Here is a 23,461-nt window from a genome sequence, read left to right on the forward strand (position 1 = left end):
AGGAGGTGTGAGATCCTTTATAAGAGAGAGCTTCCCTGCTGGGAAGGAGCTTCATCCAGGTCAGTGTGCCTCCAGAACAAGAACATGGCCTCTCTGTGGGTTCTCTGGCAAAAGCACAGCCATCTTGGCCTCACCTCACTAGTGAAACAGTGAGGGAGACCGAGGGGGGTCACACTTCAGATGAAGACTGGACCAGGATAGGTCTAAGATCCCTTGCAAAACTGAGTTTCTGTCATTCTGTAAACATTGAGTTATTGCCTTTTAAAAAAACTTTTTAATGTTTGTTTGTTTTTGAGAGACAGAGAGGGACAGAGCCTGACATGGGGCTTGAACGTACAGACCACGAGATCATGACCTGAGCCAGTTGGCACTTAACTGACTGAGCCACCCAGGCGCCCCAAGTTATTGCCTTTTAATTAAAAAATAAAAAGCACCTTTTCCAAGACTTAACATTCAATATCCTGGAGACAGAAGCCTAACATGTCAGTTTTTGTTTCTGTGTAATCACAATAGTTGTTACAGTAAAACCTTTTGATAATATTTTCTAGGTTTTAAAAACAAAAATTCACTTAAGTTTTGCCTTTTTAGCTGGTACTACTGTTGAGAGAGGTGCATTTACAGTTTTGTTGTTGTTTTTGTTGTTATTTGGGGTTTTTTGGCTTGTAATTTAATGTGACTAAATCTTAGTGTCTGAGATTTGTCACTTTTTTTTTCCTTTCTACTAAAGCCATTGAAATATATTCACCCAGTGAGTCAGTCACATCAGAGGTGTAAATGGATTTTCTGAAGGTTTTTTTAGAGAGAAAATCAAAGCCAGTCACTTTATGACTTGACTTCTTCAGGTGTTGCAATCAGAAAGCTTAACACACCCTCTCAATTGCAAGGATGCTAAAACTATGCCTTGACCTTGAATCTGCAAGCAGAGGAGGTAACATGTTTTGCTAGAAGTGCTCTTCTGCCACCGCTTTGGTTTTATCCATTTGCATAGGATTTACTTGGAAAAGAGAAAAGAGACCATCAAATTGAGCCTTCTACATTCCCAAGAGAAAATAACATGTTTATTTGACTTTCCAGCTTCCAATGATTGTTGCCGTTACGGTTTACATTTTCAGTTCACCCTTTTTGCCATTGATATTTGTAAAAAACCTGACTTTGAAAAAAATGTATCAACCGTGTCACACAAAGGCTTATTTCTCAATTTGTTTCATGTCATCAAAAAGGCAGACTGAGTTTGAAGCTCCTCTCAGGTTTACTCTTAAAATATAACCCTGAAGAAATAGAGTAAGACTGCAAAGGTTTTATTTGCACCATTCAGGCTCACTGGCTATGAAGTCAGGAAGATCTAGATTGAATTCTTGGCACTGCCTCCTCATACTTCACTCAGTATCTCTGAGACTCAGTTTCCTTCCATAGTAGATAGGGATAATAATAGTGCCTACCTCCCAGGCTTGTTGTGAGAGTTCTATAGGATAACACTCATGAAGTCCTTAGCACATCATCGGTGTAAGATCAATGCTCCATAAATGTGGGCTATTAGTATTTTGATCATTATTATAGTGACATCACTAAAATGTATGGTATGCTTACCGGGATTAGTGGCATTGTGACTGACTCATTTCCTAATGCAATTGAAAAACAGATTTCAGCACTATCTAACAATTCAGTCTTCATTAATGAAATTGAACGTTTTTGAGAAAGTAATGAGGAATCTTGAATCCAGAATTAGAAAATACATCCTATTTGCTAGGAAATTTTTAATATTTTAGGAACAAACATCATAAGCCTTTGGAAGAACTGCAAAGAAACTATTGTGGGTTGTAACCATACAGCTGAAATATTCAGGCAGGGAAATCTGTAGATAATAATACGCTGCCTTCCACACTAAAATCGTCTTTAAGAATTGTGCATCACCTTGAGATCAAATCATACTGCAACTAATCACTCCATATATATACTAAACAGAACTCTGTGGAAAATTGTACCAGCTGCTGAAAGCTGCCACCCAGGAACAGTGTTGTAGTGGAATCAGTTCTGGATTTGGGATGGGCCAAAGCAGGCCCAAATCCAGGATTTACCTTTGCTGTTTATTTGCAGTGTGGTTTGGGGCTATTTGCTTGACTTTTCTGAACCCCACTTCCCCATCTATGCAATGGGACTATTATGTAACCTATCTCCTTCAGTAGGGGAGGGCCAGATTTTAAAACGTGCTGCATGAGGGGGGCCTGGGTGGCCCAGTTGGTTAAGTGCCTGATTTTGGCTCAGGTCACGATCTCACGATTTGTGAATTCAAGCCTCACGTCAGGCTCTATGCGGACAGCTCGGAGCCTGGAGCTTGGAGCCTGCTTTGGATTCTGTGTGTGTCTCTTTCTGCCCCTCCCCTGTTCATGCACTGTCTCTCACTCTCAAAAATAAAATAAACACTAAAAAATTTTGAATATAAAATAAAATGTGTTCCATGAAAGTGCTGAAAGCAAAATACTATTAATAGTCTTGTATTATTACTTCTACTGCTACTATTCCACTGTGGCAAAGGAAAATAAGTGGTCACCAAGAAGAATGTGGGTCCCCATGTACTATGTGACACCAGTGTGGCTCCGCCTCCTCTATATGAGACAGATGTCCTCAGAGAGGTGACAGTGCTAAGCCTTCCTCCTGGTTGAAAATTCTTATCCTGTCACAGACACCATACCTTGTTTCTTAGAAGTGTTAGTAATATTATTGGTGTTTCATAATAACATGAATGTAAGTTTTATTTTCATTTATCTGGACTTGAGTAAATTGATAGATAACAAAGGTAAAATTGTTTAGCTTATAAGCTAAGTCCAGTTTATTCTCCATATACTAAGTTATCTACCACCTCATTGTACCTTTACTTGATGTTCTTCAGTTGTTTGCCATCAGTTGATGGGATCAGCTCCGAACTCCCTCTTCTGGCTACGAAGTCTTTAGTGACCTGGTCTCTTCATACTTTTCTTCCCACCTTCCCACCCTGCTCGACTTTTTATAGCTTTGCAAATTCCCTTCCTTGTTTCTGGAATATCCTTATTTTCCTTTCTGCCAGATCAGTTCCCACTAATTTTTCTCATTAATGGAACAGTGCCTGGCATGTAAGTGGTCATTCGATAAATGTTTAAACAGATTGACTAAAAATCAGATGGCTCCCTCATTGACTAAAACAGACAGATACTTTCATTTCTACATGGCCTTGTAAAGTCTGTAGTTCCTCCTAAAGTCTGAATACACTCCATATCACTGAGGGACAGTAGCTCTTAAAACTGCCTGTGCCATTTGCACACTTAGCTCTCCTAAAAGTGCTAATGAGAGCCTGTTTCATCGACACCAATGGACTTGATAAGTCACAACACTTAGCGAACAGATTAAAAATATAATACTTATAGTGTATTCGTTATTGCCAACTGCAAATGTTTGCTCCATATAGAAGTATTTATTCTGTTATTTAACAATAAAACGGGGCGCCTGCGTGGCTCAGTCGGTTAAGCTTCCGACTTTGGCTCATGTCATGATCTCATGGTTCGTGGGTTCGAGCCCTGCGTCAAGCTCTGTGCTGACAGCTAGCTCAGAACCTGGAGGCTGCTTCAGATTCTGTGTCTCCCCCTCTCTCTGATCCTCCCCTGCTAACACTGTCTCTCTCTCTCTCTCTGAGAAAAAAAACATTAAAAAAAAAACCCAATAAAGCTCATGGGTGAATCTTCACATGTGGTATATGCCTAAGAAAGTCACAATAGCAATGTTCATATAAAGTAAGCCAACCTCTTCTGGGCCACATCCAAAAGGATTTATTTACCGTAATGAAAGGATTTCGTATAAATATCAAAAGGACTTTTTTCCAAATTTAATGAAATGGTCCCAGACCTATATCCTGGGCACAGTATAGTTTCTGTCTGTCTCTCACACACAATACATATACACACACACGCATGTGTGTGTGCACGCACACACACACAAACACACAGGCTCTTTGGAATGTTAAAGTTTCAAGTAGAATTCATTAATAAAAATATGAAATGCTTTTTCTTGTATAAATCATAATGAAGCACTGAGAGATAAAGCAAGAACTAAGAGGAGCAAATAATCATCTGCTGCTCTAAAACTGAAACCTGTCATGTTAACTCCCAACTCAAACACCTAGTTTTAAAGATTTACCTTCAAGAAACCTAAAAGCTTGTATCCTGCCTCATTGACAACAGCCTCAAACTGTTCCCTGTCATGGCAGAAAACAAATCTTTTGCTCCTTTCTGCCTAGGGGAGGCAGAGGGACTGAGGTGGTCCTATGTGGCTGAATTAGATGAAAGACTTGCCTTCCACCATGGAGACATGGAGTCTAATCAAGTGAAATGAGTTTTGAGATCCCAGCTCATTTCCTAGGGGAGATCGGTTCACATTACAAAATCACGACATCTCATTCATCACAACTGACGTGGTCTTTGCTCAGGAGAGGATCCCAACTGGGACTAAACCACCTGTCTTCTGTTGAAAGGGGGCACTTTATCCAAGTTAGAGTTGAAAGCCTTGGAGTGAGAGGCTTGCCAGCTTCACCCGAGTGATCCGTATATAACATGGACGGCAACTTCGGTTTTAAAAAGGGCAGACGAGCGTAAGGAAGATTGGTGCTGGTACTTTTAATGATGCCAAATATGAGTAATTATAATAGATATGCTAAGGCGTTGTGGTAGGGAGAGCCAAAACTGGGGCTCCCTCATCTTTATCACCTCAATTTTATTAAACGGAAGTGAGAAGGATCAACATTTCCATGCATCAGAGTTTAAAGTGGAAAAGAAAGTGTGCTGCTTTCTGGGCTGATAAATGATCATCATCTCTTTTTTTTCTTTCAGGGCATCGTGATAACACCCCTGCTACTGCTGCTTTTTGTGAGTATTTTGATGTTGTCTTTCATATCTTTTATCAAAAGCCATCAACAACCCTTTAAGAAAGATCATTAGGGGCAAAAAATTGAAATTTGAATCCTTTTGTACCACTTTGCCTCACACGTTGAACTGCTCCTCCAGTTAAACTGTACTAAATAATAACATGGAGACACAAAGGATCTCTGTGGTCTCAGGAACCAAGGACAGCATCAGAGCCCACAGATTAGGCCTCTGATTCCTGGCAGAATCATTAATTATTACAAAGTAATCACTTGTGGTACAGGGCACAAAGATATGCTTGCTCTTTATTTTCTTGCTGGTAAAACTCAAGTGATTGCTAGTGACCCAGTGTTTGAGGGAAAGATGATGGGGACCAGATGAAGTATAATTTCCATGGCTTGTGGTAACTGGCTTCCTTACTTTGGGGAATCCTGCCTCAATTGTTTCATCTGTAGAGTGGGAAACAATAACACCTACCTTGTCTGTCTGCCAGGGACAATGAAATGTGCTTCAGAAATAAAATACAAGCTACTGGCTAACTAAACAAAAATTGTTCTGAAAATAAGAAATGCTAATTAACTGTCTTATTTCTTTTGGCACTACACATATGAGAAATTGGATGAAAGATTATAATAGAAATTAATGTTATCTCATGCTGAGAAAAGCATATGTAATCATGAATGATACCTAAAATATTTTATGAACTGTGCATTTTTCATACACACATTTCCCAAATATAAATCACTCCACTCATCACCGAAATGGAGTTGGGGATCATTTCTGGGAGTGAAATGTAGCTGTTTGACTAGCACTATTTGTCAGTGAATTAAAACTATGGGGAAAATTTATTTAATTATAGTGTAATTACCCAAGTTGGAATTCAATTAGAGTAATAGTGTGAGGGACTTCATTTCTTACAAGCTGTGCAGGAAATGGAGAGGGAGAGATGCCCTACTAAACAGTTGGATTCTGCATCTTTCATGAAAGACATTACCTTCAAGTAATAAACCTCCCTTCCCCTATCCCTTCTGAAATGCTAGCTCCATGCTGACAGGGTTAAGAAGAGTCAAATCATCAGATCACTTCCCTCAGCATACAAACCTCATTAATTTGGATTTCATCAATTCAGAATTCACAGTGTGTCACATTAATATTGAAGTGAATATTGAATTGCATTCATTTGGAAGAAAAGACTTGCTATGTGCCTACCTGCTCACTAGATGCGAGGAACTAGGATCGCCCCTCAGTGTTCTTTCTAAGACCTTGGATTGCGATTTGTGAGGAGCAGCCCTCAACAGGCACAGGATGCAGGCCACTCTGAGGCCGCCACCTGCGGTGGGGTCTGAGAACTAGTAGGAAGCTGAGTATCTAATCCAATACCCAGTAAGTGGCTGTGTAGTCCAGGTTTTCTCCATTGCAGAAACGGGGCATCCCTTACTCGTGTGATGCTTTTAAGACAAGCTGAGGAGAAGTCACAGCCACAACTGTGGGGCTGAGACCTAGGATAGCACTTTTGAGTATCTCGGAGTCTGGAATCTCTGGGACCCTGTTTCAGCTCATGACTGCAGAACCAGATGAGTGTTTTTCTCCTTCTTCTGCCCATTTCCCGTCATAGCAAGAAATGTTCTCAGCTCGTTAACATTATGACATCACACTGTTGCAAGCTTTCCTCTACTCTTAGACCCACAGGCTTGTGAGCTTTACCTGGTTCGACATTTTAAAATGAGAGAGCTGCAAGAATAGTGAGACTCCATGACCCTCAACTTCAAAGTTTAAGGCTTCCCTTCTGAGCTAGCTAACTAGGCTTCCCCACCAGGTTCAGTGACATCATCACACAACATCAATAGACACGTCTATGTTATATGACCTTAAACCACATGCACAGTATATAACACATTTTTGTCTGTTTAGGTTGTCATGCATTTTACAAACCAAGGCCATTGCTTAAACATTGAATTGCCAGGCTTCATTTACCGAGTAGGACAAAAACCTGAGCAACTTAAATTGGAACACATCCCATAAAAGATGTATAGTGTTTTTTATTAGCACCCCTGTAATGGGTTGAATCGTGTCCTCCCATGATGGGAGGTTGAAGTTCTAACCCCTAGTACTTCAGAACATGACCTTATTTGAAAATAGGGTCGTTGCAGATATAATTATTTAAGATGAAGTCATACTGGCGTGGGGTGCACCCTTAATCCAATACTGGTGCCCTTACAAGAAGAAGACCCTGACAGAGGGAGAAGGCCACGTCATGAGGGGGTAGAGGTTAGAGTGATGCATGCACATACAAGCCAACAACCAGCAACGACCGCTGGCAGATGTCCCAGCTGGAGGAGACAAGACGGATTCTCCCCTGTAGCTTTCAGAGGGAGCGTGTTCTTGCTTGATTTCAGATGTATAGCTTTCAGAGGGAGCGTGTTCTTGCTTGATTTCAGATGTATAGGTTCCAGAACAGTGAAACAACAAATGTCTGTTGGTTTAAGCCAGCCAGTTTGTGGTATTTTGTTAGGGAAGCTGAGGAAGCAAATACAACCCTTGCAAGCTGAATTGTCTCTTTGAAATCATATCTTGAAGATGGAAATTTCTAAATGTTCAGATATAGGAGCTATTAAAGGCCGTTTTTACAGATAGAACCTCACTTTTCTGTATTCTTGACCTCTTAGAGTGTCCCCCTCACCATCTTGCTCTAACTGAAACCTGTCCTCTGACTCATGTTTCTGCTGCAGGTGTTTTTCATATCACTGAGCCTTGAAATGGGGTAAGGTGTCTTTGTTGCACATCATTACCAATTCCAGACCATTTCCCATGCCTTCTCCACAAAATATTCTCATTTCTCTGAAGGTTATGCCAATATGCCTATACTGCCTGCTACCACTCTGTGCTCTAATTATCAGTAGAACCCCAGGTCACTCTCTAGGAGTTTAAAAAAGTGTTAGTACCTTCCCCTTGTCTTCTTTTTAATAGTACACTTATATTAATTCTTGGTGCTTTTTAAAATTCACATAATTGATCCTCCTAATACTCTAGCCTCTAAATTCTTGACCTCTTCTCCAGTAAGATTGCCTTCCACTTCATCTCAGCCAATCACTCCTCTAGTCACAACCTTGACTTTATTACTGCTAGTAATGGCATCCTTCTATACTCCTATTTTCAAATGTTTTCTCTTACCAATAACTCCTATCTTTGTGACCTACACCCCACATTCAAATTTTTTCAGACTTGCTAGAATGGCCAGTTTATTTACCTTATCACCTTAACAGAGCCTCTAACATACTCATCCCCTCACTCCCATCCCCTCACACCCCAGCTTACCTAGCCTAGATCTCCTGGTCTGTTATAATTACTTTTTTGCATACACCATTGACAACCTTGCTCATCTCTTACTGCTTCATATTTGCATGGCAAATCCAACCCTATACCTTTTCTGCATACATACCTGAACATGTCTGGAACACACGCTACCATGCTGACTGGTCTCATTTGAAATTCATGACCACTAATTGTGAGCCTGGTGATCTTATTTACCTTCCCCTAATGAATCCTCATTCCCACTCTTTAGAGAGTCATTTCCTACCTTCTCCTTGCTTCTCAAATCTCCAGTGCCTCTTTTCCTTTTTCATCTCAACTGGTGCAGAAAGTTGCCAATGAGGAAATTAGAAGCAATCAGAGAAATTTTACAAGATCCCGCCAACCTGCATCTATATTCTTTGCCTTTTCTCCTATTTCTATAGATAAACTGTCTTTGCCCTCATCCAAGGCCAGTCCCTCCTGTTGTATTATCTCTTATTGCCTACTTAATAATACAATTCAAAACGATTTCCCCCTTTGTCCTGTATTATCAAATTTTCTATCTCTGCTGGATCATTTCTATTAATATAGAAGTATTCTGTGATATTACATATCTTAAAACTTAAATCTCACCTTATCTTGCCTACACTCCATTTCTGTCCTCTGTTTTATAGCAAATCACCCAAAGTTATTTAAACTTATTCATCACTCATTCAGTAATAAGTACTTTCCTGGGTGCCAAATATATAGCAGTGAGCCAAAAGATACATCTTTGATGTTGTGGAGGTTATGTACTTGTAGAAAGAAACTACCAACAAATAAGTAAAAATATAATATATGAGTGATACATACTAAAGAGAAAAATAAAGTGAGGAAGGAGAATAAGAAGAGCCAGAATGGGTTGGGGGAATTGCTGTTTTAAATAGGGAGGTTAAGGTGGAACTCACTGAGAAAGTGATATTTGAGGAAAGACTTAGATAAGAGAGCCTTCTGATGGTAGAGAGTTCTGGATGGAAGGAACAGCAAGTGGAGATGTCCTGAGAGCATATACGTTGTCCTTAAGGAATAGCAAGTGCGCCAGTATGGCTGGAATGCAGTGAGCAAGGAGGAGACTAGATGGAGATGAAGCCAGAGTCATGGCAGGGGCCAAATTATATAGGTCCTTGAAGTCCTTTGTTAAGGAGTTTTAATTTTAATTTGAGAGAGACAGAAAACCATTAAAAGAGTTTTGATCACAAGAATAGCATGTCCTGGCATACCTTTTCAAAGGATGATTCTGGATGCTGGATTGAGACTAGATATAAGGAGATAAAAGTGGAGACAGGAAAACCAATTAGAAAGCTAGTACAATATCATGGCAAGAGGAGGTTTAGCTTGGACCAACATGGTTGAGTAAATGGTAGGCAGTAGTTGGAAGCAGATCTTGAAAGAACTGAAAGATTGAGTGAAGGTTATGAGGACACAGAAGAGTCAAGGATGATTAACTCCGTGCAACTGGAAGGACAGAGTTACTGTAGAGAAGAAAGAGAAGGCTGTAGGGCTGAGCAAGTTAAAGGAACTCATAAAGAACTCAGTCTTGCACATGTTTGGATTAAGAGGCCTTTGAGACATCAAAGTAGACAAGTCAAGTAAGCAGATGACTATATGAGTCTGGAATTCAGGGGAAAGGTCCAGATAAGAGATACACTTTTGGGAGAAGTCAGCATAGAGATGGACTTGAAGTTAGACAGAATGAAATTACCAAGAGAGGATAGAGAAGATATCAGTGGACTGAGTTCTGTGGCCTTCTAATAATAGGCCAGCAAAGACCACCAAAGATACCCAGTTTGCTTAGGAAGAACACCAAGAGGTTTTTGTGTCCTAGAAGCTAGTAGAGAATGTATTTCAAAAAGGGAGAGAGTGGTCAACTACTTCAAATGGTGGTAATAGTTCAGATAAAATGAAGTCTGAGAATCAAACATCATTTTTAACAAGATGGAGGCCAGTGGGGACCCTAAGAAGAGCTATTTCAACAGAGATGTGGAGGCAAATGCCTAATTAAAGTCAGTTCAAGAATGAATGAAAAAGAGTTAAACACAGTGATAATCACCAACTCTTTTGAGGAATTCTGCTGTAAAGGATGCAGAAAGTGGGGCAGCAACAGAGTTAATGTAGGATCTGTTTTTAAGTTGGGAAAAGTATTAGGATATTTGTTTTGATATTCATTCAGTTAGAGAAGAAACAATTCAGACCGAAAAAGAAGGGAGAATTTGTGGACCCATGTCCTTGAATAGGAGAAAGAGGGTGAGCTCTAGTGCACAAAGGGAGAGTGTGGCCCCCTAAGCATAGATAGTTTATTCATAGTAATAGGAGGGGAGCCATGGTATAAGGGCAAATATGTAAGTAAATTGGTTCATGTAACTATGGGAGCTTGTATAAGTTTTCTTATGATTGTTTACATTTTCCCAGTGAAATGGCAAGTGAAGCTAGGCGTGGAGGACAAAAAAAGCAAGGAGATATTGGAGACTTGGTGAAAGAGGTGAAGATTGGAAATTGTTTTATGGAGATTGAATGGAATGGGCACATACCGTGGGATGCTCTACCAGCACCAAGCACCATCCTGAGTCTTTACACTTGGTGTTGACTTAGCCTGGACTTTCCCCTCAGATATCCATATGGCTCTCTCCTTCACTTTCACCTCTGGTCTCCAATCAAATGTCATTTTAGGAGAGAGCTCTTTCCTAACTACTTCATACGGAACAATATGCCCTCTTTCCACCAATCTCTCCCCACCTACCATACTTAACTGTTCCTTTTAGCATTTATTATCACATGATATCTTAATCATTTGTTAGTCTGTTCATTAATCTATCTTCCCCAACTAGAATATAAGCATCACAGAACAGCAAGGACTTTATCTGTTTTGATCACTGCTATAACCCCAGTGCCCAAAATAGTGCCTGTCCATGGATGCCACTCAAAAATATTTTTGAGGGGTGCCTGGGTGGCTTGTTTGGTTATACCTCTGACTCTTGATTTCAGTTCAGGTCAAGATCTCATGGTTAAGATTCCATAGTCAAGAGATCAAGCTCCCTGGTGAGCTCTGTGCCAAGCCTGCTTAAAATTCTCTCCCTCCCCCTCTGCCCATCTCACCCCCTTCCCACTCTCTTTCTCTCTCAAAAAAAGAAACAAGAAGAAATAAAAAAAAATTTTAAAGAAATATTTTTGAATGGATGGTTGGTAAAGGAAAACTGTTTCTGTAATCACAACACTTCTGACACCAAATGTGTGGGGTTTCCACACCAAGCAGTTCCCCAGTTTTCTGTAGATACTAACTGGGTGTCCATTGGTTTTGACACTTTTCAGAGTTAGCACAGACCCCACAGGTAAAGGGCTCAGTCCCACAAGATTTCCCCCTACTTCAGACACCAATTGCAAGTAGTGAGTTTCCAGGGTACCCACACTCCTGTCTGACATGGCTTGAACTCACGGATTCCCAGGACCCCTCCCCAGTTTCAATAATTTGCTTTTATGACTCACAGAACCCAGGGAAACATTTATTTGCTATTACCAGTTTATCATAAATGATATTATAAAGAAGATAAATGAAAAGCCAGATGCAGAGGTACATAGGGCAAGGTCTAAAAGGGTCCCAACTACAGGATCTTCTGTCCCCATGGAGTTTGGGGTATACTAACCCCCTACATGTGGGCATTCACCAATCCAGGAACTCTCTGAACCCCTCTGTGCCAGGAACTAGGGACAGAAAAACAAATATTATAATAACATGCTCATGACTCTATGACTATCACTATGACTCAGGAAGTTACAACATTTTAGAAGCTCTATGCCAGGAGGAAGACTGAACTTATATGTATATATTTTTTTTAATTTTTAAAACATTTATTCATTTTTGAGAGACAGAGAACAGAACATAAGTAGGGTAGGGGCAGAAAGAGAGGGAGACACAGAATCCGAAGCAGGCTCCAGGCTCTGAGTTGCTAACACGGAGCCCAACACGGGGCTCGAACTCACAGACTGTGAGATGTGACCTCAGCTGAAATCGGACACTTAACCAACTGAGCCACCCAGGCACCCCTCGGAACTTGTTTTTTTTATTGTGTCACATCTCAGTTGGACAGATGGAGGAATATATCTGTCCAAAGAGTACCTTTAAGATTGGTATTTCCCTGTTACATGCTCTACCTTCAGGCACACATTCCTTTATTATAAAGTCATTTTGAAGGGACTGACTTCATTTTCCCTCACAGTCTGTGTGTAGATAGGTAGCATGGGTATATATGGTGAGAAGGCATAAAATTTTGATTCTGCTTGCAGCCAAATTTTTGTGTAGCAGTTGATTTTCCCTAATCCTTCTCAGCCTCAGATTTTTCTCTATAAAATGAGGATTATGAGGATTATGATAAGCTGAAATGAGTTAATTTATGTGAAAGCATGCTGTAAGCTGTAAAGAACCATGCAAGCGCTAATTATTTACATTTGACACTTTAGAAAGGAAAATAGAAAGTAATTCCAGGAGGGATGTCAAGGTTCTGCAGAAACACTTATCTGAGACGCAGCAACAGTCCAACTTGCCCAGACCTTAATCATGGGCAGTCTTAAAACTTAAACCTTTAAGGTTCTATAATCACGTATAGTTTATATAATTTTATAATCTTACATGTAAATAAATCCAATGTTTACCATGGCTGACAGTAAGAGCAATAAAACTGTCCTTGAAATATCACCATTTGCTTCTAAGATTTGAAGTGCTTTTATATATACTACCTCAGGGGCACCTGGGTCGCTCAGTCAGTTAAGTGTTTGACTTCAGCTCAGGTCATGATCTTGTGATTCATGGGTTCAAGCCCCGCATTGGGTTCTGTGCTGGCAGCTCAGAGCCTGGAGCCTGTTTCAGATTCTGTGTCTCCCTCTCTTTCTGCCCCTCCCCCTCTCATGCTCTGTCTCTCTCTGTCTCAAAATAAATAAATAAACCTATAAAAATTTTTATATATACTACCTGAATTCTCTTGATAATAAACCTCTGATAATGGCAGGGACAGAAATTATTGTCTTTCTGCTATCAGTGGATATGCAGCAGCTCACAGAGTTCCTATCATAAGGATAAATTAAGCCTTTCCCAGCTTTCAAAACTGCACTTATAGTTTCATTACTTGGAATTCCATCTTAATTTTCCTTACAAAACAGTGTTACAAGTGGTTAAGCAACCACGAGATTTTAGGTCCTCCTAGGCTAGAAACAAGGCATGCAGTGTTCATTACCTTACCTCCAATGCCAAATATTCAATAAATATTTCTTGGAAGGAGTGGAATAGAAAGGTGGGTGAGTAATGAATGATTAGAACAGTTTGCATGATAAATGGATGGTTAGAAGGTGAGGGTCTCAGCCTGATGCATAAAATCTTACCTTGTATTTGCTACAAAAGAGAATTTATAGTTTTTTTTTCAATAATATTAAGCAAAACATCCATTCTTGTATTCAGTGTGTGAATGCCTACTGTGCACTATCAATATTACAAAGATCAATCTGACATGGATCTTTCTCTCAAAGAATTTATGTGTTTATAGAGAAAATAGAATACATTCATAGATAATTAAAATCCAAGCCCAAAATTCTAAGTATCACAAATATCAAAATATTTCAAAGGAGATTACTAAAATAGAAAACATTTTATTTAATAGAAGTGAGAGGCGGGGGTTACAATGAATTTTGTACCAAAAGAAAACTTTTAATTTGAGGAAAAAGAGAAGGTAGATGGAAATTCAAAAGATCTCCTACTTACTTCAGATTTTCTCATATGCATGGTTCTGATTCTCTGTTATATCTAACATCACTTAAAACTTGCATGTCTTTCCTTTCCTTGATATGGTTATTTACCAGCCATTATTATAGTCTTTGTTCAGCAACAAATAATAGAGAAAACTGAAGGAGAGAGATTTTTAAGACTGGAACTGTAGTGTAGTGTGGTAGTAAGATGAAGAGGCCACAGTGCTGAGTTTAGCACTTAGGCACTAAGAGCAGGGAGCCCGTTTGAAGTCCAAGGGTACCATATTGGAACAGCCCATCAGGCGATGTAAAGCTCCTGCTTCTGTGGAGTCCTGTTCCCCTCAATCCTCCTTACCTGCTACCCCACATCTCCTTCCCAACCACATATGGTTTATTCTGAGGAATGGAAGGAAATCATGTCTAAACTTCTTTGTTACTCCCTGTGAAAGTTAAGACAAATGTCTGTATTCACACCATAGAATAGGTCTGTCTAATTTACTGCAGTCATGATCTAAAGACACCGCATATAGGAGACCATATTCATGGTCTCAAACTCCATTAATTCTGTAGACCACTAATTTATTTAAATAAGTTTATGCTCGGCAGGGGAGGGTCAGTAACCCTTTGGGCTTGTGCCATTAAAACAACAGATCAAGGCCTCATTTCCACCTTAGCCATAAAGGTCATTGAACATCTAGGTCTCTGGAAACGTGTGGACCACTTCTGAAAGTCATGTCCTCAGATTTTTGGATCAGACCATCTTCACATCAATGTCACATCAATAACTTGGGATTTTGATAAACATTCATCCACACCCTTACCCATTCAGTAGGATGTAAGCAACCCCTTAAGTAAGTGGAGCACCACCACTGCTGCTCTTTTCTCAGCTGAGTTGATATGACTTGATTTCTTAGGAATCCAGCCTCCATTCAAGCAGATATTTATAAGGCGTTATGATCATTAGACATGCATACACGCACACACACACGCACACACACACACACACACAAACATATGTCACTCACTGCACGCACACCAGGTTCTGTTTCTGAGCTCCCTATATGATCCAGTGATGTGACTCTCTCTTCCGTTACTTCCCATTTAAGTGGTTCTTAAATCCAGTAGGCTTGAATTCTCACAGCACTGTATAAGCAACTTTGTTTTTCCAGGAGGCAGGGGGGAATGGGAGGAGAGGTAGAATAATTATTTTTAAGTTATTTATTTTAAGAGAGAGTGAGAGTGAAAGAGAGTGAGCAGGGGAGGGGCAGAGAGAAAGGGAGAGAGAGAGAGAATCCTAAGCATGCCCTGCACTGTCAGTGCAGAGCCCGATGTGGGACTGGAGCCCACGTACCATAAGATCATGACCTAAGTTGTAACCAGGAGCTAGCCGCTTAACTGACTGAGCCACCCAGGTGCCCCAAAGTAGAATAATTTTTAACAGGTATCTATAATATGTACTTCATACATAATCCCATGACTACCTTTAGATGTATTATCCTCACTTTATATCAGAAAACTTAGGTTCAGAGAGGTTTTGTAATTCACTTGAGGCTCTACAAATAGTAAAGAACATCAGGCGCTCTCAGCCAGGCTCTGTGCCCCCTTGCATGTGCCTTTCCAAGTTATGGTCACAAAGCATGCCTCCTAGGAGACACCTTTTATTTTAAGACCTATTATCAGCATCAATTGTTACCTCTGGAACATGTATATCTTAGGTAAAATGGGAAAGACAAAAAAGAATAAAGCATAGTTATTGCGTTGAAGGAACTTAAAGCTTATTTGGGTAAACCAGGATAAAGAACATGGAAGAAATTTAGAGGAAAAAATTAACTGCTAACCTGCGCGGTTCAGACTACGTGATTCACGAATTTGTGTACGAGACAGGCCCAGGGTTAGGGAGACAGATCAGTGGCAGCTTTCGAGGCTACACTCATCATTAGTTGCCCTTGTAATTGGCCATCTGTGATAGAAAATTATTCCACTTTTAATCCTATCAATAGACACAGTGAATACAGCCATTAGTGTCGTGCACGATAGTCTAATTATTTTTTATAATATGTTCCCAAAGATGATTGTGTAATTGATGGTCACACATGTGTGATGTATAAAGTTATAAAACATTAAGCCCTTAAAGGGAAACTGTCCATTAGATTGCCCGTTGTTCTCACTGAACCAGTCTTTCTACCTTGTGCCCAAGTGTTCCTAAAGCAGGTGAAGACACATCTCCTCCTCTTGAGCCTGAGAGTAGCTTATCTTTGGGCTGCATGTGAAAATCACTCAAAAGTCGTTCTCACACAGAGAGGATTTTGTAAAGCAAAATAATCTGTGGAATCTTTTGTAAATGCTAATGCCACCACCTCCCCTCTCCCCTCTGATCTTACTGAACCATAATGGGCTAGGGGGAGTGCCTGGCAAGCCATTTCCAAATGCTCTAGAAGTGACGTTGATAACCCTCTTCCCCTTTTCAGGATTAGTGACCCGGAGAGGCCAATGACACTGCTGGTCTGGGACTTCTCAGACTTGGCGGAAGGGAGGCAGTGACAGTGGATGAACGTGGCACTGCCTTGGAAGGGAGGCAGTGACAGTGGATGAACGTGGCACTGCCTTAGCCAGGCTTTCCCCTTGTCCCTTGGTTCCCTCTCCAACACCAGTGGCGGCTGCTGGTGTCCCCTGAGCAGGTAGGGTCCGGTCAGAGCGGAAGAAAACTGCTCCCTTAGGCCACTCCTGTCTTTTGGTCCCCAAGCTGAGAGCACTCTTCTGGGGGAACTTAAATGTTTACTCCTCTTAAGGGACTATTTAGCAACAATAGGCTCCTTGGTTCCCTAACCAGATAGACTGACAAGACCAAATACTGTGGTCAGAGAATGAGGAGCAAAATTTGTTCCCAGATGCTTCTGAGTATCTCTCTCTCTCTCCAGCTTCCCATGTCCTGGAAGCCCATCTCCCCACAGAGAACTTGCAGTTCATTTGGGCACATTTCATGAAACATCTTGTGTGGTTTGAGTAACCAAAATTTACAATTGTACATAGATAGTTCCATGAGTTATTGGAAGGTAAGCTTTTCATCTTATTTTTAAGTTAGCATATAATAAAAAATAAATGTTTTACATAATTTTTATCTTTAAAAATTTACTAAAAGCCTATTTTGTTCTTTACTTCTCAGAGAAAGAAAAATACCATGCATGTAGATATAAAAAGGCTCATTTCCTCTACTAAGTATATACTTCCCAGACAGTAGCCCATATTTAGTTTTATGCATGCAGCTGAATCATTATGGCTGTTTAACGATCGTATTTTAATTTTGATAAAAATCATGGCCATTTTTACATTGAGCCCCTCAGCTGGTATACATTTAGGTCACTGATTTTGTGTAAGTGATCCATGTAGTTTGCAGGTTTCTCTGTGAGAGAAGGGGCAGCTGGAATGAAAAAAAGGCTGAACTGTAGTTCCTGAGGAAAGATGGAAATCTAAAAGGATTTGGGGGCCTGGAGACACTCTCTCTTCTTCTGTGATGCTTGTCTTTGTGACGGGAAGGACACAGGTATTTATGAGTGTGTCTGTGTAGAGTTATAAGAAAGTTAGAGCCACTAGTAAGCGAGTCCCCCTTTCTCCTCCCCAGGGCTGGGTTCTGCAGGCCATGGTGGAGGGTGGAAATTGAGCAGGAAGTGAACAAATCCTGCTCTATAATCTGAAGTGGCTTCATCCTGGTTTTCTCACAGCAGAGATTTACCATTCTTCATTCTACAGTATAAACTGTAAATATTGTTCTTATACTTTCCCCGAATGCGATGCTAATGAAAGCAAAGACCAATCATCAAGGGTGAATTATTTAATACAATAATGTTTTAATAGCTGAGAAGAGACACAAATAGTAGAGACGCCTGTGGCTAATGGATTTCCCTGGTAGGAGATAAAAGGCTGATTACACAGCAGAGTAAGTGAAGACCTGGTGCATTAATGACAATTTACAGGTCAGCTCACTTACAGAAGTGATTTAAAACACACCATCTGTTTTCTAACTGTAGGTTGATAACTGTGATTTTACAGTCAGTGTCTCCATCAAGAATTGTTACTTATTTGTCTTTCTGAGTCTTGTTTGGCCTCATAATATTTTACTGGTTGAACCCCCAGATTCCTTCCGAATCAGTTTCTAAATTGAATGGATTGATAACTGTCAATCCTGCTTCCATTCAGCCTTTCTCTGCCAGGTTATAGAATTAAGTCCTAATGCCCTAAGACAGCCATTGTATATTTTGGATTAACTCTTTCTGATGCATTTACTTGGAGACTATCTAGGTACCATCCTTGAGAGAGTTGAGAAAATAGTATCATCAGTTACTACTTATCAAGTTTCTCCCTACCTCTCTTTTTCTTTCTTCTTCTTTCTCTTCTTGCTTCTGCCTGCCTTCTAGTTCCCCATCTCCATGTAGGCACTACACACACACACACACACACACACACACACACACACACACTCATACACACACATACCGCCTCTCTTTCTCTCACGAGAGCAAGAAGGGATCCCAGCTTTGGCTTCCCCTCCTGCCCCCCTTCCCCATTTCACTGTTCTGTACCTTTTGTAATAAATATGCAGCAGAGTACAAAAATTAAGTATGAGGGCTGTGGAGCAACACTTGCAGGTTTAGATCCTGGCTCTGGCGCCCTCTGGCTAATGACCGTGTCCAAGTCCAACTGTTCTGCGCCACCAGCGCCTTATGTGAAAGTGGAGGTACTAGTAAGACCTACCTGAAAGAGTTGCTGTGAGGATTGAATTGTTTGGCACACATTAAGCATTTAGAGCAGTGTCTGGCACATAGGAAGTCTATGATTAAAGTTGCCATTGTTGTCATTATAGGAGACAGCTGGGAGGCCAGGCAACTTGCACCTTTTCTTGTGATTGTGAATTAAGCAATGGGATGGATAGAAAGAAAAGAAAAAACATGGTCAGGCCTCTTTTTCTACCTATGTATTACTGGCATCCATTAATTGAACTCAAAATGGTTGGTGACCTACTATATACTAGATTAGTGATTCTCGAAGCGTGAACCCTGCTCAACATCAGCAGAGCCATATTAGAAATGCAAATTCTCGACATCCCAAACTTCTCTGAAGATGGGGCCAAGAAATTTGTGTTTTACGAAGCCCTGCAGATGTTTCTAATGTGCTAAAGTTTGGGAACCACTGCCCTAGATGTAGAACTTAGTCACTCCGCTGGGCTCTGGGGATATACATATGAATAAGACCCTTTCCCTGACCTTCTGGAACAGGTCTACTGTTCTACTGTAGACCTACTGAGAGAGACAGATTTGTACACAAGAGCAAGACCAAGGATTCTGAGAGGAATAGTGGAAATGCAGAGCCACGAAAGAGGGGGTGGCTGAGTCTGTGTTTCAGGAGGAGGGTTTGGAAAGAATTCCTAAAGTAGTGCTACTTGAATTAACCCTTAGAAAAAGACTAGAACTTTTCCAGTTATTGTAAGCAGGACAAAAGGTGTTCTATGGCAAAGAGCACGTGTGCACTTGGTGGTGGGTGGACATGCACACACACCTCAACTTTTAAAAAGCAACTCCTGGAGGGGCTCCTGAGTGGCTCAGTCGGTTGCGTGTCTTGACTTTGGCTGAGGTCATGACCTCACAGTTTGTGAGTTCGAGCCCCGGGGAGGGCTCTGTGCTGATAGCTCAGTGCCTGGATCCTGCTTCAGATATTGTGTCTCCCTCTCTCTTTGCTCCTCCTCCACTCATGTTCTGTCTCTCTCTGTCTCAAAAATAAATAAACATTTAGAAAAAAAAATTTTAAAGCACCTCTTGGAGAGGAGGGGTTTTGTGTTGTGCTCACTGTTGGATTCCCAGTGCCTAGAATGTGCTCCTAACTCACAGGAGGCACCAGTTAACTATTTGAACAATTAAACACAAAGGCCCTAAATTTCCACGTCTTTAGTTGTCATCAAAACTTTCTTCTCAGCATGATATTAAAACAAATAAACAAACCTAATTGGGAGTTCTCTGCTTCAAAGCATTCTATCTCTAAAAGAAATTAGCCAGTGACCGGATTGTTCGTTTAACACACTGTATCTTAAAATACAGGTTGGTAGTATGAGACTATCCACTTTTAAATCTGCCAGGGTCGCTCAATGAAGCCCAAAGTGCTGGCCTGATACATCCTTATCTTGAACCTGCAACTCTATCCAAATGTACAAATTATTGATGCTTCTTATAAACACATTGGTCTTTACAATAGAGACCATGACAGGTTCCTCATTAAAATGTGAAGAACAGAATATCCCTAGCACATATATCCTTCTGCTTTAGTTAAAATCAACTTTGCATACAAAATGATTGGGTCTTGTGCTCTTCTGGTCATGTTCTCATATGTTACCCTATGCCAGATGCTCGCTCTTCTTTCTTCTGGATGCCAGGGTATACTTCATAGCATCAGAAACCTCCCCAAGGGTATCTCTGCATCTTCACACTGACCACAGTGACAGGTCTGGTTGCCAATTCAAAAGAAAGGACCTGTGCCAAATTAGACCTCAGTACTGGGATCTCCTTCCTTTCAGAGCCACTTCTAAGGGAGCCATCCTGTGGGATTTTCTCCCCAGCATCACCAAGCACCTAGTCTGGCTTCATGAACCCTGTTAATTACATCCCTGGCCAGCTTGCTCTGGCCTCTGATCTGACAAAGTGGGGAGCTCCTCTAACCTGTGTTCCCAACCCAGTAGACCAGAGATCACAGACATTTTAGAGGACAAAGGGACTTTGGAGAACACCTTTTCTACCACCTTCTAGGAACACAAGCCTAAACATTGAACACACAAATGGTCTGTTATGTGATGGATGGAGAAGTTAAGATACATAAAAAATTTTAAAGCCAAAGTTGACATGAATTTTCCTTTATGTCTCTTATCTCCAAATGCAATCTTTTAGATAGAATTAGGATTAAAAATAACCCCAAATTAACTTAATAAACAAAGTGATGTTTTAACTTTTCTCCATTTGATCTCTGGGGTTACTGCTCTCCAGCAATACTTTTTTGTTAAACAAGTGAGCCTTCCATTGTAGGAGAACTATTCTCAAGAGTAGATTTGACTAAAGAGTTGCTTGAATGTGTTTGAGGAGCATAGCCAATTTCACATCATAAGGCAAGTATTAAGAGGTATTTAATTACAAGTCATTTCTGCCTGGACCTCAGTTTTCACCTCTTTAAAAAGAGGAATGGGACTCCAAGTCTTCTCCAGGGTTAGGATTCTATTTAGTTTTAGGTTTTTCCCTCCAAAGCAGCATTAAAGAGCTAAGGAAGGGCCATGGAGGAGAGCTGAGGGCAGAGAACATGCAAAGCTCACTCTACTTATATACACACACTCCTCCTTCCTTCATATGGTTCTCATCATGTCTAGATGGCTTTTGTTTCTAGGTGCATATCAGAATTAATTGTGTTACTGGTGATAAACAAGCAGTGATAAAAATAATGCCAGGTGATTGTATAACACCACCGATAAGAGGTTTTGAAAATATACTTAAGTTTTGTGTTTTTGTAACTTTAGAAAAAATAGGGACATGATTTTGAATAAGAGTGTGGCACTTCTTAGCACCTTATATTTACAAATTATTTCATTTTGTTCATTGTGCACAGCTTTATTGTCTGCAAACATCATTTCTGCCAGGTATTGGGTCGGTAAGCACTGAGCTTACAGAGAGAATATAGCTTGATATGGTTATTCATTAAAACATTTTAAAGACACATTTTATAACAGTAGAGCTGAGATAGAAAGGGGAACAGGGGTTCACCTGGGTGGCTCAGTTGGTTGAGCATCTGACTCTTGATTTCGGCTCAGGTCATGATCTCACAGTCATGAGATTGAGCCCTGTTATCAGGCTCAGAGCTGGGCATGGAACCTACTTAAGATTCTCTCTCTCTCTCTCTCTCTCTCTCTCTCTCTCTCCCCCCCCCCCCCCCCCCCCCCCCCCATGCTTGCATGGGAGTTCTTTTTCTCTCTCTGTGTCTCTCTCAAAAAAGAAGGGAGGGAGGGAGGTAGGAAGAAAGAGGAACAGGGATATNGTTCACCTGGGTGGCTCAGTTGGTTGAGCATCTGACTCTTGATTTCGGCTCAGGTCATGATCTCACAGTCATGAGATTGAGCCCTGTTATCAGGCACAGAGCTGGGCAGGGAACCTACTTAAGATTCACTCTCTCTCTCTCTCTCTCTCTCTCTCTCTCTCCCTCCCCCCCCCGCCCCCTCCCCCCATGCTTGCATGGGAGTTCTTTTTCTCTCTCTGTGTCTCTCTCAAAAAAGAAGGGAGGGAGGGAGGTAGGAAGAAAGAGGAACAGGGATATGTGAATTTATCTACCCATGAGATTCCAGGCAAGAATTGATAGGTTTTACTTGAAGGTTATCACCCTGAATCCTACTGCCTCTCTCCAAATATTGTGAACCTTATGGATAGAGCATTGAGCTGGATGTTTTTGAATTTGAAAACTTTGTTCTTTAAATTTTATCTTTCTGTTCATCCAGTGCCTCAGTTTCTCTATAAAATATACATTTAAAGATTTTTATTTCTTACCCAAGAGCATCCTTGGAATTAATATTTGTGGAAAGAAATACATATTTGTTAAATACCTGGGCTTCAAAGACATAGTTGCTCTAAAATAGGGTGGAATTATTAGCTTTTTATACTTTGACTTTGCATAAAAAGAACCTCTAACATCCATGCACCATAACACCAGGAATTCTATGTGTTTTTCACCAGTTTCACTTTTTCTGTTTGTCGTTCTTCATTTCTTTAGTTTATATTGGTTTAGGAGGAAAAGGTTAGAGACTACAGTTTTTGTAGGTTAAACTCACAGCCAGTGGTCAGTGCTGAAGCTAGTATTAAGTGAATGCAGGCCATTAGTGGGCCAGGACATACATTCTTGGCATATTGAGTGCATTATAAATTGGGGCTGAGGATGGAGGCAGAATTTCATAAAATACACCAAGGTGTAGAAAGGATTTTGATAAGCTGGTTCATGCAGGAATTTGAAATCAGCGAAAATATTGATCCTACATCATTTCACTCTGAGCTAATGACTTCATTTATCTAAACGTTTCATTTATTGTATTTAACATTCTAGGACCTCATTCATTACTACCTCAAAGTCTTTCACAAAACTTATCTTTCACAAGGTATTTACACATTTAATTAAACATAGGTAAATATGAAAATTGAGGTTTGGTCTACAGGGGAAGAGTAAAAGTGCCAAGTTCCAGCGAGATCATTATTTGATGGCTTGAAAGAGCCTGGCTGCAAGGAGGGCTCATAAAAGAGATAAACATCTATTGAACAGGCTATTGTTTGTCCAGAGAGGTTTGAAAGCCAGAAAGAGGTTTCAAAAGCCATTACAAAGTTAATAGGAAGCCTGCAATTCTTGGTACTTGAGACTAACAGTGAGTGTAGGACAGTGTTTACAGATAAACACTACCTATGCCACCAGCAATAGAACATTTATGAGGCTGAGATTGCGGTCATTAGTGAGAAGGA

General features: G+C 40.5%; 1 protein-coding gene across 4 annotated transcripts in view; it reads left to right on the top strand.

Moving 5' to 3' along the window:
- Positions 1-23,461, top strand: part of SLC10A7 (solute carrier family 10 member 7) — a 261,321-nt gene that overhangs the window by 185,447 nt on the left and 52,413 nt on the right. For all 4 annotated transcript variants that reach the window (XM_039254304.1, XM_039254307.1, XM_039254305.1 and 1 more), the window contains one exon: positions 4,854-4,889. In XM_039254304.1, the coding sequence (XP_039110235.1) occupies positions 4,854-4,889 (36 nt within the window). The remainder of the gene's footprint in view (positions 1-4,853; positions 4,890-23,461) is intronic.

This window comes from Hyaena hyaena, unplaced genomic scaffold, assembly GCF_003009895.1.
Source record: "Hyaena hyaena isolate Hyena2069 unplaced genomic scaffold, ASM300989v1 scaffold_476, whole genome shotgun sequence".
Classification (NCBI taxonomy): Eukaryota; Metazoa; Chordata; class Mammalia; order Carnivora; family Hyaenidae; genus Hyaena; species Hyaena hyaena.